Here is a 13,496-nt window from a genome sequence, read left to right as displayed (position 1 = left end):
CTTGATCTATTATATCTAGTTTGTTGTTCTTAAAACACATTAAACTTAGTTTTTCACCTCTTCGTTCACGTGAAATAATGAGGATGTATTTATTGTCACTTTATTACCATAAACGTACACTTTGAGATTAGTGTTTGACAACTGTATAGCTATTCTCCATGCTTATCGCCTGAAAAGCCTACCAAATTGAAGAGAATATTAAGTCAGACTCTCTTAGTATACTACCATAGTTTGTTCATTCATGAAGTAGGAATTGTCTTTTCAATGAGCCATGCATTTCAGATAACAGCCACTACATCCTGTTTGCTTACCGAATGATTACGTTATTCATAGATTGCAGTCTATTGTTACTACTGCCTAGCAACGCGCGGTATGGCGTCAAACTGTTGTGTGAAGTAAAAAGAATGACTAGGCCTGGCCATTATCCTTTGTCATCGGCAATATATCAATGAGTTACTGCCTGCTCAATTAACTGTCTTTCGCTATAAGGTACGTAGCTATAAGTAACTTGTGTACATTTAGTATATGATAATCATATCTCTGCTGAACTAAAATACTGCTGAACTATACTAGTGAGTTAGTAAGAGGTTGCTGTCTGTTTATTAGGAGACAAGTTGCCTGGATTAACCGCTATTGTTAGATGTTTATGCTGGTAATTATGGGTTCTATTGCGTGTTACGATGTAAGCATAGACAATCTCTCTGTGTGGGGGCTTGCTGCTTTTGTTGTTCATCATTTGACAGTATTTCAAGAGTCATTAGTCAATAGTTAGAGCTATTTCAAATTCTTTAGTAGGCTTATTAGGCCTTTTTCACAGACCGCTCCGAGCATATTACTACACACTGGTCAAGCTGGACTGCCTGTTTTCTTTGTTGGCTTGGGAGGTTTTCGTGCAGTATAAATAAACAGGTCAGTGCACAAATGGCTATGACAGACTGTGATATGCTATGACAGGTTGTGACATGCTGTTAGTCTTTACCAATGCTTCTAACTGCTAGGGGAAAAGAATAAGCCCATAAATTATACAGACAAACCTGATTTACATCACCTTAACATTTAGACCTTTTGACATTCAAGCAAATACATGTCCATATGACCATTACCAGCGTGATTCTATTATTAGCGTGATTCCTAACATGATTACCAGCATGATCCCTAACATGATTACCAGTGCGATTCCTAACATGATTACCAGCGTGATTATATTACCAGCGTGATTTTATTACCAGTGCGATTCTATTACCACCATGATTCCTAACATGATTACCAGCATGTTCCCTAACATGATTACCGGCGTGATTCTATTACCAGCGTGATTCCTAACATGATTGCCAGCATGATGCCTAACATGGTTACCAGTGTGATTCCTAACATGATTACCAGCATGACCCCTAACATGATTACCAGCGTGATTCCTAACATGATTACCAGCATGATCCCTAACATGATTACCAGCATGATCCCTAACATGATTACCAGCATGATCCCTAACATGATTACCAGCATGATCCCTAACATGATTATCAGCGTGATTCCTAACATGTAATTCAATTTTTTTTGTATTTTTGTCTTTTTATCTGGCTTCATATAACGCATAATGCTATATTTAGTCGCTTGAGGCATTTAGCACGAGCTGTGAAATTTTTGAGCTGTGAAATGAATGAACCACAATTCTATGTACTCCCATAAGAGTATTTGCTCTGCCATTTGACAAGTTTTATATACAAAGCAAATGCTGGAGTCGATTGCGTATGTCGAGGCTTGACTGTAGACGTATTTAGTACGCCTAGAAGATAGGCACCACTCAATGCTATGATGAACAGACTTTAGTATACATAAAGACATGTACATGTAGTAGTAATAAAATGATCGACTAGTGATAAACACTATGCTTCCATGACACGCATAATGCGCAAATTTGAGCCAATCTGCAAGGTATCTGCATCAGGGAAAGATGCGATAAACTTCAGCATATGTAGACTTGTCTATAGATGCTATAAACTTCAGCTTATGTAGACTTGTCTATAGATGCTATAAACTTCAGCATATGTAGACTTGTCTATAGATGCTATAAACTTCAGCATATGTAGACTTGTCTATAGATGCTATAAACTTCAGCTTATGTAGACTTGTCTATAGATGCTATAAACTTCAGTATATGTAGACTTCTCTACAAAGGTTGTAAGCTTCCCTGTACTAAGCTCATGCATGATGGCATTTTGAAAGGTCTGCTAATTCTATTATCTGATTATAGGAAGAGTTCATCTCTATTCTAAAATAATCTTGAAAACACTTGCACGCTGTTATGATTTGTTGAAAATATCTTTAAATGTGTCAACTTTCTTGTGATTGCAAATATTATCCTTTCATGAAAGGTATTTAAAATGTTCTTCATCACATGGAGAAGCAACACTTCCAGACAATTTAATAGATCAGTCGCCTTTTGCATTTTTCAATGACTCTTCTTATACTGCTGTCTGGTAACACTTGTCTTTTTTAATGACTGACTCCTTATACTGCTGTCTGGTAACACTTGTCTTTTTCCATGACTGTCTACTTATACTGCTGTCTGGTAACACTTGTCTTTTTCAATGACTGTCTACTTATACTGCTGTATGGTAACACTTGTCTTTTTCAATGACTGACTCCTTATACTGCTGTGTGGTAACACTTGTCTTTTTACATCATATGCAGAATTGCAATTACCTTCAGAGATGCCCACAAAAGGAAAGACAAAGACGAACAAGCGAGTTGCGCGTCCAAACCGTATTGACCCAAATTTTAGCCGAAAACGCGGTGACAAGGTAGATGCACCTGGTGATGAAGAAAAGAGGTGAGATATTGTGAAATTTTAGTAGTAGTAGTAGATTTCAACTAACTTGAGATGTTCTGTCTAATGAGGAGAATATTCGGAAACTCAACTTGGTTACACAGCCAAGATTTTAAAGATTGCTGATGTGTATATGAATACAAGTAATATTTGCCTAGTGTGGTGTCTCTATAGCAAGAATTTATCAAATGTTTATCATTGTTCATTGACATCTTTGGATTATTAATATTAAGGTTATAACCTTAAAAGGTTGACTTGCAACAATATTCACATTACAGTTATTTGGTATTAAAAGATTCACCATGTTTTATTCTGGGTTGTAGGAGGTGCAAAATATGTGGAGATGTGATTAGGCCTACAAGCTCTGAAAAGCTAAAAAACAAGCAGTTAATCGCAGCCATCACGAAACCGCAGTAGGATCGGAGTCAGTTTATTTTTCTGACGTAGTCATTACATTTGGTTATTGTTTTGTCTCATGATCTTCTCATGTAAATTGAAAGGCCAATAAAAGGCTCAATGTAAAACTTCTCGTAGCCCTAGTTTATGACCAACACTTGGGTTTTACCGAAGACCCCGTATCAAATATAGATGCTCGCTACTTTAGTTTTGTTTTGGCTTGGCCTAATCGTCTAGTCATAATCTGATCATGTGACCCATACTTCACGAATAGTTTCTGCGGCATTTTTCGATTATCACAAGTGACCATCAGGCTCGTCATTTTTATCAGACAATGATATGAACTCCTTCGAGCTAAGGTTGAAAAAATGAACGAATTTTTACGGTAGGTTATAGGATATCACTGCTAAAAGTGACAGCATTACAATGATGATGAAATAGACACGTAAGAACAATAGATATGGTCTTATTGAATGCGTGAAATATGTTTGTGAACATATTTTGACGAATGAGGTTGCGTGAAAGTCTAAACAGAAGCCATCTTGTACAACTACGTCCCATTTGAGCCGTTTTGGAAAGAGATTCCAATCTACGGAAGTTTTGTGATGGCTGAGATTACCTGTTAGTTTTTAAGCTTTTACGAGCTTGTAATCACATTTCCACATATTTTGCACCTACAACACAGCAGAGTAGGAAATGGTGAATTTTTTGATATCAAATAACTGTAATGTGAATTTTGTTGCAAATCAACCTTTAAGAATGCTCCTCCAGCTGTAGGTTGCCATTGGCTATCGACGGAGCCAATGGTAGCAATTGTAACACCAAACAGATAGGCTCTACAAGATATATTTTCTTCTTAACTGAATGGTGATTGACAACATTTCTAGACTTCCAGAGCTGACCTTTCCAAGAGTGGTTAAACTTAAGAAAGCAGCTTTGCAATCAGTGGCCAATGCAAAGAAAGCTGCATCAAAATGGCGGCACTATGTGACTACGAAGAGGAGACTTGGTTAGTTCATTTTGCTCTTGTGTTTACTCACACGCTTCACTCTTGCAAACTGTAAATCACACCTTAACTACCCACCTTAACTACCCACTTTAACTAATCTCCTCAACTATCCACCTTAACTAACCACCTTAATTACCCACCGTAACTAACCACCTTAACTACCCACCGTAACTAACCACCTTAACTAACCACCTTAACTACCCACCTTAACTACCCACCTTAACTAACCACCTTAACTACCCACCTTAACTATCCACCTTAATTAACCACCTTAATTACCCACCGTAACTAACCACCTTAACTACCCACCGTAACTAACCACCTTAACTACCCACCTTAACTAACCACCTTAACTACCCACCTTAACTATCCACCTTAACTAACCACCTTAATTACCCACCGTAACTAACCACCTTAACTAACCACCTTAACTACCCACCTTAACTACCCACCTTAACTAACCACCTTAACTACCCGCCTTAACTACCCAGCACTCTATAGGGTTATTAATATGTGGATTGGCATAGAATCATGCTTTCTTGTGGTGTTCTTGTGAGTTTATCAATTTCGTCTTTCTCGGTTGGATTTTTTAAACAGCCAACTGACAACTCGGTATTTAATAATAGATCATCTATTCATAGAGTGCTCTAGTTTTATGGAGGCTTTTGGGTTTAAGGCTAATATGAGCTACCCAAAGAATTGTCAAAATGTTAGGTGACCATGATTTAATCTGAGGATTAGCGGAGAGCTCAGTGTCTTGATTCATGTGTCATATCCCCAGACTGTATGTTAAATCTCGACTATGGTCTACCTGTTTGCACTTGCTGCCAGCTTGATATGGATGAGTAATCAGCAAATGTAACCGAGAAAATGCTAGAAGCTCAGATATTTTTGAAAAGGTTTGCTAACAGGTTCTTGTGTTGTACCTGATAAACTAATGATCATTGATAGTCAAAATATGGTGATAAAATATCTCTATGAAGTAGCCAAAGTTTCTTAAATTTAAGCTGTTTCTTGTCAAGTTTGCGATTTTAGTTTTCTTGTGTCAAACCGGTCAAGTTTACTTGCTCGTGATTTATCATAATATGTTAGTAGTCTACTTGAGCTTGATGTGACCTTGATTTGACCTTGTCGGCCATTTCAGCTGAAGCTTCTCAGAAAAAGTGTAAGAGTTCTTATCTCACTTTCCGCTTGTTATTTTTTCTCACACGGCTTCTTAATATCATTAGATATGTCTGCGCCATGACAAGTTAGACTTGTTTTTACTAGTTTAGTGAACTCAGTTTAGTCGCTTCATTCTTTCTAGAGACACAATAAAGAAGGGTTATCTCATGCTACTTACAGGTTCCTCTAGCTTGCATGGCATTGGTCCAACCTTTCATTAGTTACTACTATTGCAAAAATGCAGTTTTGGGCTGAGCATGATATGATTTTCTAAACTTGTGAAAGTTTGTAGAATCGCATAGCTGGTAAAATCAATCACAAACAATAAGCCAATCACTGCTTCTTAAACAGAGCTTTCACTGACCAATCAATGAATTCAGAAACTTCCTATTTGTAGAGATAACCCTTTTTATATGTGGTGGCGCTTTTATTGTTGTCTCACTGAAGTTTGGATAGCTACCTTAGGGGTGTGACATTGAACAAGTCTGCATTCCTCGAAGTAGTTTGAGGGACAGAACACTCGTTTTAACTTCAGAGTTTTTCAAGAATTTGGTTTCCACCATAGCAGTGTTTTGATGTCAGTACATCTCGTACATCAACTCTTTTGTTGTATTTATTAAAATTTCAGATATTATATTATATTTCAGATATTGTTGTAATAATAAAATCAAATTCTTTTTTGCCGATCCAAAATTATGAAAAAGCTCCATTGTTTATTTTCATTGTGGGAATTTTATTGAACTGTTGCTTAAAGGTTAACTGACATCATTATAAAACTATATCTACTTATATCAATATAGTCATGATGTTTCATTTTTCAGGAATTATTTTAATGTTGAAAAAACAAAAAACAGTTTTGGAGACAAAATACTGATGCAAGCTTTAAGTTGTCACACAAAGATGTCAATTTTAGGCAAAATACAGCCTTGGATGAGGATGCCAAAGACAACGATAATCAATTCATGGAGTGTGAAAAAAAAGCACTTTGTTGGCACTTCACACGCCATTCTATGGTTAGCACATAATGAAACCAGATTCCAGCAATACCGAAAAAGTCTGCGCTGTATTTATATTTCCCGCTTTTGCTTTGATTTGGTGGTTATAGAATTAACCAATCGGCTTGTTGGAGTGCATCTTGTGTTTACAAGCAAGAAATTCTTTCTTCCTATTAAATTTAAAAAGCTGTCCGTAAAAATCAGTTGTTCTCAAAGTCATCTGTTTAAAATATATCGAAGCCTGACCTCCTTTCATGAATAGGGATGTTGAACAGACAATTTTTAGATAATTTAGTTCAATAAACAAGCGATTCCAATGTAATTACTATGATTAGCATTGCAGATGTTTCTGGCTAATATTCTGCAAAGCTCATAAGTCTTTCTATTCAACCTTACAAGATAAAATGGTGATAATAACCTAGTATTTGGTTGAAACTACATAAACAATTATATTCAAACCTCAATCTATAGTATCTGCTGTTGTTAATGCGATAAGATATTGTACTGTAAGGTAACCTTTAGGCAGGCCGAGAGGTTCAAATAATTTGTCACACTCCTAGTGGTACCATTTAGGGTAGGCCTAGCAGACAGATTGAAAACTGGGAGTTGTCTACTAATGCTGCAGTAACTGAGTGTGTTTGTTGCGGTTTATTACAGCTACACGCTCACTCATGTTACACGGTAAGTTATATGTATTTGTTCAACTCTGTCTTACATCGTTGTTCTTAGTCTGTCTGTGAGAGTAGCTGACGACTGTAACATAACCCTCTAAAGGTTGTTCGAGTGTATTATTAATAGTCCCTGTATTGCCCCAGGTCAAGCGCTTCACGTCGATTTTCAAACAACTAAAGTTGCTATAAAGTAATAACTACTCTGACTTCTTTCAATGTGTGTACATCATAGCTAAACATAAGGTAACTTCACTTCATTATTCTTGTTTACTAACTGAACCTCTTAGAATGACTAACACTATTTCACTAATGCATTTACATACAAATACATATATATATATATATATATGTATATGTATCTGTGTAAATCCCAGTGTTTGTTTTTGTACACTGTATGTCCCGTTATAGCAATTACAATCTAGCAATAAAAAATCTGTATTGCTGAGGATTTGATATCAGGACCCATTAAGCTAATCCATTAAGCTAACCATTAAGCTACACGGGATACAATGAATCCATTGCGCAAATAGTGATTATCTGGGTTAAAATATGCATAGCGACTCTGTGTTACGGGCAGCATCACTAAAGCTTGCTCTCAAGGTTCTTATTAGTAAATTTAGCAATACGTATACTAGCTTACTCAAATTACTCAAGGGCAACTACATTAACTGGCACTGTTATTAAGCTGTTTTTTAATACCCATGCAATGCCCAACATTCGGCTAGTATGCATGTATATATATATATATATATCTTACATATGTTTATATCTTAAATATTTATATTTATGTAATATATATTTGACTTAAATACTTATATATATTATATATTTTTATGTATTAAATATATATTAAATATATACTGTATATGATTTATATATATGGCTATTTTTCAAACTAATTAAATATTCTATTATGTAATTTAAAACATAATTATATTTCTATTATATATAATAAATTATATACATTTTGTATAATTAGTTTGAAGAAAAGTTTACTTATATTTTAGTTACTGTCAGTTTTAATGATGCAGTCGATCCTCCCATCAGTCTGCACTGGTCGATCCTCCCATCAGTCTGCACTGGTCGATCCTCCCATCAGTCTGCACTAGTCGATCCTCCCATCAGTCTGCACTAGTCGATCCTCCCATCAGTCTGCACTAGTCGATCCTTCCATCAGTCTGCACTAGTCGATCCTCCTATCAGTCTGCACTAGTCGATCCTCCCATCAGTCTGCACTGGTCAATCCTCCCATCAGTCTGCACTAGTCGATCCTCCCATCAGTCTGCACTAGTCGATCCTCCCATCAGTCTGCACTAGTCGATCCTCCCATCAGTCTGCACTGGTCGATCCTCCCATTAGTCTGCACTGGTCGATCCTCCCATCAGTCTGCACTAGTCGATCCTCCCATCAGTCTGCACTAGTCGATCCTCCCATCAGTCTGCACTAGTCGATCCTCCTATCAGTCTGCACTAGTCGATCCTCCTATCAGTCTGCACTGGTCGATCCTCCCATCAATCTGCACTAGTCGATTCTCCCATCTGTCTGCACTAGTCGATCCTCCCATCAGTCTGCACTGGTCGATCCTCCCATCAGTCTGCACTGGTATATAAGACTAATAATCGATATTATAATAGTGTTGAACACTTGTTATTAGATTTACTTAGGTAATCATCATTTAGATAATTGTTTACTTCAGCAGTACAGGGACTTATCCATATGCATATATACATACATGAACATGTACATATGTTTAGGTCTATTTACAATAATAGAAGTATATAGAGCATAGTTTTTTCGCTCTCAATTATGCCATAAAATAACATGTACATTTAGATGAATTTTAGTGTATGCAACCTCCTCCTGATTTGTCCATCGAGTCCTTTCGTAAAGGTCTGGGCTGATTGTGAGTTTTTAATCGTGGGTTGAATGTTTATGAGTCTACATATTCTGATGGATCTTTGCTGACTATTTAGAAGTTGTTCTTTTCTGACTGTAGCCACAGATGTACCTTATTGATTGAACTGTACTGGTTTTCAACTTCATATGCTAGTGAAATTCATCTTGTGTAGCAAATGGAACAGGTAAAGGTTTATGAAATGTTGGCTTTGCCTTTGCCTTCAATCAAAGTTCTAGCTCATAATCTTTCATACAGTGTACTCTTTTGTGGAATAATTCAGGAAATCGTTTGTTGAGTTCACAAGATTGCTGTTAGAAGATTATTGTGGTTTGCGCGTTAGTTAAAAGAGATTTCCAATAACTTGTTTTCTCGTGTCGATTCTCTTCCTAGTAGATTGAGATCTAAAACTTGGCTCATCACAAATTTAAAAATTTTTATTTTTTTTTCACATTTGAGTTTTCAGCTCACATTGTCCAAGTACTTAAACAAAATGGTTAAAAACCACTTAAGTTTTCAGCTCACATTGTCCAAGTACTTAAACAAAATGGTTAAAAACCACTTAAGTTTTCAGCTCACATTGTCCAAGTACTTAAACAAAATGGTTAAAAGCCAATTTGCAGCTGCTCATTGTTGTTGTTGAGCAAAATAGGTTCTCCAAACGTTTTATAATTTATGCTGCGGTGCAATTAGCAATTTTGGTCATTGGGGTGGTTGAGGCGCTATAGGTTTCTTATTGTTAGTTGCGTTCTCCTTAAGCCAGGCTGCTCCTAAATGTCCTCATTTCTGGCAAAAATAACATGTAACGCATCTATGAGGACATCCATTGACCATGTGTGTAGTTTTTTTGCACTGGTAGCAATTGAGAGTTGTCAGTCTTGTTGCTTTCTTGTTTGAAACTCCGATTAAAGTTTTGTTCCTATGATCTGTGGCTACTTTTGTGATTTGTTGTTCTCCATATACAGACCTTCAACTATCTTGGCTGCTTCTTCAATTTCCGTTGCAATCTCTTTAGCTCTTTTAAAAGGCAGCGCGTTTCCCGAGCATCTATATCTGTATATTCTGAGCACGTATATCTATATATTCCGAGCATGTATATCTGTATATTCCGAGCATGTATATCTGTATATTCCAAGCATGTATATCTGTATATTCTAAGCATGTATATCGGTATATTCTGAGCATGTATATCTGTATATTGCGAGCATGTATATCTGTATATTTTAAGCATGTATATCTGTATATTCCGAGCATGTATATCTGTATATTCTGAGCATGTATATCTGTATATTCCGAGCATGTATATCTGTATATTCCGAGCATGTATATCTATATATTCCGAGCATGTATATCTGTATATTCCGAGTATGTATATCTGTATATTCTGAGTATGTATATCTGTATATTCCGAGCATGTATATCTATATATTCCGAGCGTGTATATTATATCTGTATATGTCCAGAAAAAAACATGAGAAAAAGAAAAAGCACAACAAAATTATAAGTCTTTAATGTTTGAAATAAGTTTGACTGGTGTTTATAAATGATGACCTTAGATAGAGTGTAAGTGTAAAGGTAAGTCATTAAATGCTATGTGAATAATTCTTGTCAAAAAGGCTATCATTGAATGTAAGTAACTTATGACTGTCTCTTTGAGAAGTATTATTTGTAGGACTGAATGACACTGTAATAAAGTTAGACAAAGTTTGTAAGGAGTTCTGTACCCAAAGGCAGAAGTAAAACATTTTGTTAAAAAATGAAAAGTGAGCAAATTCAGAAAGGCAGAAAATTAGTTAGTTGACATCCGATAAAATTGTAGATGTGCATGTCATACATTGGCTACTAATCTGAATGAATGCTTTTGGACCAAAAGAATCTGGAACATAATTTGTGGCAGGTTATTGGAGATGGTACATGAACATATGTTATAGCTAATAGTACAGGAACATATGTTATAGCTGAAATAAACAAATAGCTAATAAAATTTAACGACAGTCATTCTATTTAGAAATAAAATTTATGAAAGGTTAACAAATGTAGAGATTTTTTGTGGTATCCCATGTGAGCATAGGGTTTATAATTTTCTTCTATTCCAAAAAATTTAGTTTCATGTTGATTCTGTAGTATCTTTTCATTAAGTTTTAGGTTGCATACCCTATAATTTACTTTGATAATTATTCAAGAGGATGTGAGATTTTGTTATGTTAATTGTCCCTTTATTTGGTTCACACAATCAATTATGTTAAAGCGCAAGATGAAGTACATCTACATATTACATCGTAGTAACCTGTAGCACTCTTGATGTTGCCTAAACCCTTTAACACAATCTGATAACATTCAATTTAATCTCAGTTTTTATGAGACAAAAAGTGTATAGAGACAAGCTTGCCAGAGTTTGGTTCATGTAATCAGCTGTTGTTTCTGCCTCGCCATAGCATTCTTTCTGACTCATGACTTTTTCATTGCGCTGAATAGATTTTAATATGAAATTATTATATTCTTTTAAAATTAGCATGGCTTCACCTGGCATTCATGTCTTACACCAAAACTATTACGTAAATTTTATTTAAGTTTTCCTAAGCATTAGTTTGTTTCATGTAATATCGTAGGACCATTCTGTTCTTATTTTAAAGCCTAATTTTACTTTTGATATCTAATGGTATAACCTTTTTAACTTTAGCGGTTTCTACAGAAGAGTCGAAAGGTAATTAGTCTGAGTTGTTATTTCCTACTGCTTTGTAGACAGATAACTCTTAACATTTTAGTGAAGTGGGTCAGAGTTGGTAACCTACGTAAGAGTGTGTGAACAAGATGGCCTGATAATCGTTCATGCACTTTCATACTTCACCATTCTACAATCTTCTCTCTGTTTGTGTTTGCTTGTTAGTTTAGCTTCATGAACATTGAGTTTTACTGAGAAATTACAAGAGAAAGATATCCAAGACATGTGCGACATTATCCTCTTAAAGTTTTAGGAGTGAATTGGGATAAACCAACGCTTGCTGGTTTATATTGCGTACATTAGCAGCCTGTAAAGCTAAACTGACACAAAATTCTAGTAGATTCTATCTGAGAATCTCGTTAGTTTTCTATCATTTGTGATCGTTTTGATGTTTGAGGTGATCTGATTGCCAGGATGTTTCAAAATTCAAATTTATAAAACGTGATTATGATTAAAACACTCGGGTTCAAGTAAAAGTGCTATTACCTATAGGGCCTCTATAGTTACCCATGGCAAAAGAGAACGACAGAATAGAGACGCGTGATGCTGCAACTTGAATGCCATACACGATATCAATAAACAGCGAGAGAGACGGGCAGCTGAGCAAATAGTGATGTCAATTCGGCTTGTATTTTTCTTTCGAGTGTTTTAACCCCAATCAAGTTTGGTTGATTTTAATCTTAAAACATCCTAACCGTCTGATCGCATCATACAAAAATCGCAATTAATAAAATAGTAACGATACTTTCTGATAGAATTTACTAAAATTTTGTGCAAGTTGACCTTTAACGGAATATTGATGGGAGACTGGCTACTCGAAAAGCAGACAGTGTTTGTGACAGGTTGTGTTATGCACAAATGGTGCGCATAACAGTTTGTCTCGCATGCACAAAGTAAAATAGATGTTTTATCTTGAAACGTTGGAAGAAATGCAAACTAGATATCATGGCAGTTGGCTCAAACTCACAGAAATCTTTGTTAATACATTCCAATTTCGCTACTAATTGGTTGGCTCAAGTAACATAGATGATATCTAAAACTGAAATCACTTTAAAATTTATCTTAATACATGTGGCAGCATTTAAGTTGCATTATGAGCAGCGAATGGAAAGTGTCTCTGCAAAGATGGCCTAAATCAAACATTATTTACAGATTGCTACTTGGCTACTGCTGTCTGGCTCTTTAGCCGCACTAGCTAATACTCTCACTAGCTAATACTCTCACTAGGTAATCCTCTCACTAGGTAATCTACGAGTTGCTATCGCTAGTGGATAGCTTTGTTAAGGTTTTGTTATCTCTCACTAGTTGAAATAGATGGTCAGACAGAGGCATGGGCTGAAAGGGACAACAGTATGTACATGTTCTCTCCAATGTGTGTCACCTTCACACTTGATGAACAGCGACTGCTCATCCATTTCTGTACTTGCATGTCAGACTGGTCTTGTCTCTAATTCTCTAGTAACTTTTTGGACAGCTACTAATTCCAACTTTGTTGTGCGCTTGCTGCCTCTTTATGTAACTGTTGATTGTCAGCATTTGGAAGTTGTGGAGTGAAATCGATGGTTCATGGGAATTATGTCTTGATAAAACTTAGCTCTGATTCTCAGCACAACCAATGAAACTAATACATACACGCCATATAAAATTCGTCATAGCATGAAGGAGACGACTCCAGCATTTTTACAGTAATGATAAAAGATAAGTATTTGTGCATTGCTGATATATTACTTGCTTGAGAGATTGGTGCTCACATACACGTGGAGCTTCATAAGTAAAATCTGTATTTATAACTTAATGAGGGCTTTAGCCTGGCTG

At 36.0% G+C, this 13,496-nt stretch overlaps 1 protein-coding gene across 1 annotated transcript in view; it reads left to right on the top strand.

Annotated features, from left to right (window-relative positions):
- The first annotated feature begins 824 nt into the window (after window positions 1-824).
- LOC137388189 (transient receptor potential channel pyrexia-like) overlaps window positions 825-13,496 on the top strand; it is a 51,005-nt gene continuing 38,333 nt past the window's right edge. The window contains exons 1-4 of the mRNA XM_068074693.1: window positions 825-909; window positions 2,695-2,833; window positions 4,114-4,235; window positions 5,380-5,400. Coding sequence (XP_067930794.1) covers window positions 2,715-2,833; window positions 4,114-4,235; window positions 5,380-5,400 — 262 coding nt within the window. The 5' untranslated portion in view covers window positions 825-909; window positions 2,695-2,714. The remainder of the gene's footprint in view (window positions 910-2,694; window positions 2,834-4,113; window positions 4,236-5,379; window positions 5,401-13,496) is intronic.

This window comes from Watersipora subatra, chromosome 2 (genome assembly GCF_963576615.1).
Source record: "Watersipora subatra chromosome 2, tzWatSuba1.1, whole genome shotgun sequence".
Lineage (NCBI taxonomy): Eukaryota > Metazoa > Bryozoa > Gymnolaemata > Cheilostomatida > Watersiporidae > Watersipora > Watersipora subatra.
This window is presented reverse-complemented; position numbering and strand designations above follow the sequence as displayed.